Consider the following 2,120-nt stretch of genomic DNA (forward strand, 5'->3'; position numbering starts at 1 on the left):
CCCGGGGCGGTGGAAGGGGTGCACGGATACCGGGACACACACACACAGAGACCCGGGTCCTCGGGGCGGTGGGGAAGGGGTGCCCGAATACCTGGGCACAGGGCGGGCCCAGACGCACGGCTCCCACTGATGCTGTCCCCCGCCACTCCCAGTCATCGGGCGACCTGGAGAACGATGAGCAGACGGCCGCCATCCTCTCAGAACTGGTGGCCACGGCCTGTGGGCTGCAGCTCCAGCGTGGCCATGACCCCCCCTTCAAGCGCCTGTCAGGTGAGTGTGGGCCGTCCCTGGGGTGGCTCTGACCCCCACCCTGCCCCCAGGGTCAAGACAGTGTCCCCCAGACTGTCCCCAGGGTGGTTGCCGGTGGCCCTGCAGTCCCCCAGGTGGCCATGACCACTGCACTCTCCCAAAGAGAGTCCCAAGACTGCTGTCCCTGATGTTTCTGGGGTGACCCCAAGTTATTGCCCCAGCAGTGGTGGCCCTGCTGTCCCTAGGGCGGCCGTGACCCTCACGCTGCCCCTGTGCTGGTGGCCCCGTTTTGCCCAGAACAGCCCCGACCACCGTGCTGTCCCCGTGGTGGTGTCCCCACCATCCCGGATGCTCTCCCCAGGGTGTGAGTGGCCCCGTGCTCACCCTGTCCCTGGAGTGGCAGTGCCCACGGTGTCCTTGGCGCACTGGCGGTGGCCCTGTCCCTGTACTCACCCTGTCCCCACAGTGGTGTTTGGGGAACACTCCCTCCTCGTCACCGTCTCCGGACAGAAGGTCTTCGTGGTGAAGCGGCAGAACCATGTCCAGGAGCCTGTTGCCGTCTGAGACATGGCCCTGCTGTCGCCAAGAGCTGGGAGGGTCACCCTCATCCCCACTGTCCCCAGGGCCTCGGGGCAGGGGGGCACGGGGACCGGGGGACCAGCTGCGCTGGCCCTGCAGCAACACCCACTCGTGTCCCAGTCACCTCGAGCGCTTTGGGGACTGCTCCTCCGCGTCTCTGCAGTTCCCAAGGCCACGTGGTGTCCCCGGTGTGCCTCAGGGCCCCACAGCATCACCCCCCATGCTTACCGTCCCTCTGTTGAGGCAATAAATTATGTCCTGTTCCCCCCGACCCGGCTTCTTTGGGGGGGGGATATGGGTCCACTCAGGACAGGGCACGGGGCGAGATGGGGCCCTCGCATAGCAGAGAGGGATGCAGAGCCCTTCGCGAGGCTCCCGCTCCCCCCAGTCCCGTTCCCTGCGACACCTCAAGTCACCAGCATCTCCTGTCCTCCCTCAGTGACAGACTTGTCCCCAGATCCAGGCCAGCACTTTATTGGCACGCGCGCACACACACACACACACGGACGGCAGCCAGCGCGGAGACAAATAAATAACAAGGAGTGTGAGGTACCACCTGTATCAGGAGGCACGGAGACATCCCCAGCCCCAGCGGGGCACAGGGGTTGGCAGTGCAGGACCTGCCATTGGCTCAGCACCCTGGGGACAGGTCCCGGTGGCCCCAGGGACAGGTCCTGGTCCGTTGTTGGCCCTATCCCACCCCACCCCCAGCAGCCAAACTCAAGGCAACGCAGGAAGCCAAAGGGGTGTAAACAGTGCTGGGACCAGCAGCGGGACATCCCCCTGCTTCCCCCGTGCCACCCCTGTCCCCAGAGCATTGTCACCCCAGGCTGGGGACAGACCCCTGTCCCCATTGGTCCCCCCATGGCACGTTCCAGTCCAGTCCCAGTGAAGCAGCAGGTTCATCCCCTGGGGGTGCAGGGACATGGCCCCAGCCCCCCGTGCACCTCCCCCCCCAAGAGCCCCCCGTGCCCCTCCCCCCCCAAGCTTGTCCCCTTCCAGCACAGTGTCCAGGACACAGCAGGATTCGTCCATCCCCGTTGTCCCCAAGGTCCCCATCACTTGACGGGCTCCACAACCAGCACTTTGCACTCCCGCTTGGCAATCTTGTCCAGGGACAGCACAGTCTTCTCAGGGGGTAGGTAGAGGGGACGCCCCACGGGGGACCCCACCGGTGGGGTGATGGCACGTCGCTCCATCACACTGCCTGACCTGGGGCGTGGGGAGGTAAGGAGGGCTGCCCCGGGTCCCCATGGGGCTGGCTGTCCCCTTCCCATGTTCTCCCCCTGGAG

The 2,120-nt window shown here is 66.0% G+C and overlaps 1 protein-coding gene across 1 annotated transcript; it reads left to right on the forward strand.

The window, feature by feature from the left end:
• Positions 1-152: 152 nt before the first annotated feature.
• LAMTOR4 (late endosomal/lysosomal adaptor, MAPK and MTOR activator 4) lies at positions 153-813 on the forward strand (the record flags this gene model as incomplete). The annotated part of the gene is made up of 2 exons (XM_010292860.1): positions 153-270; positions 716-813. Coding segments are annotated over 2 exons (216 nt in total), but the record flags the coding sequence as incomplete, so codon positions are not given.
• Positions 814-2,120: the final 1,307 nt, after the last annotated feature.

The sequence above is a fragment of the Phaethon lepturus genome, unplaced genomic scaffold (genome assembly GCF_000687285.1).
Source record: "Phaethon lepturus isolate BGI_N335 unplaced genomic scaffold, ASM68728v1 scaffold49178, whole genome shotgun sequence".
In the NCBI taxonomy this organism is placed as follows: domain Eukaryota; kingdom Metazoa; phylum Chordata; class Aves; order Phaethontiformes; family Phaethontidae; genus Phaethon; species Phaethon lepturus.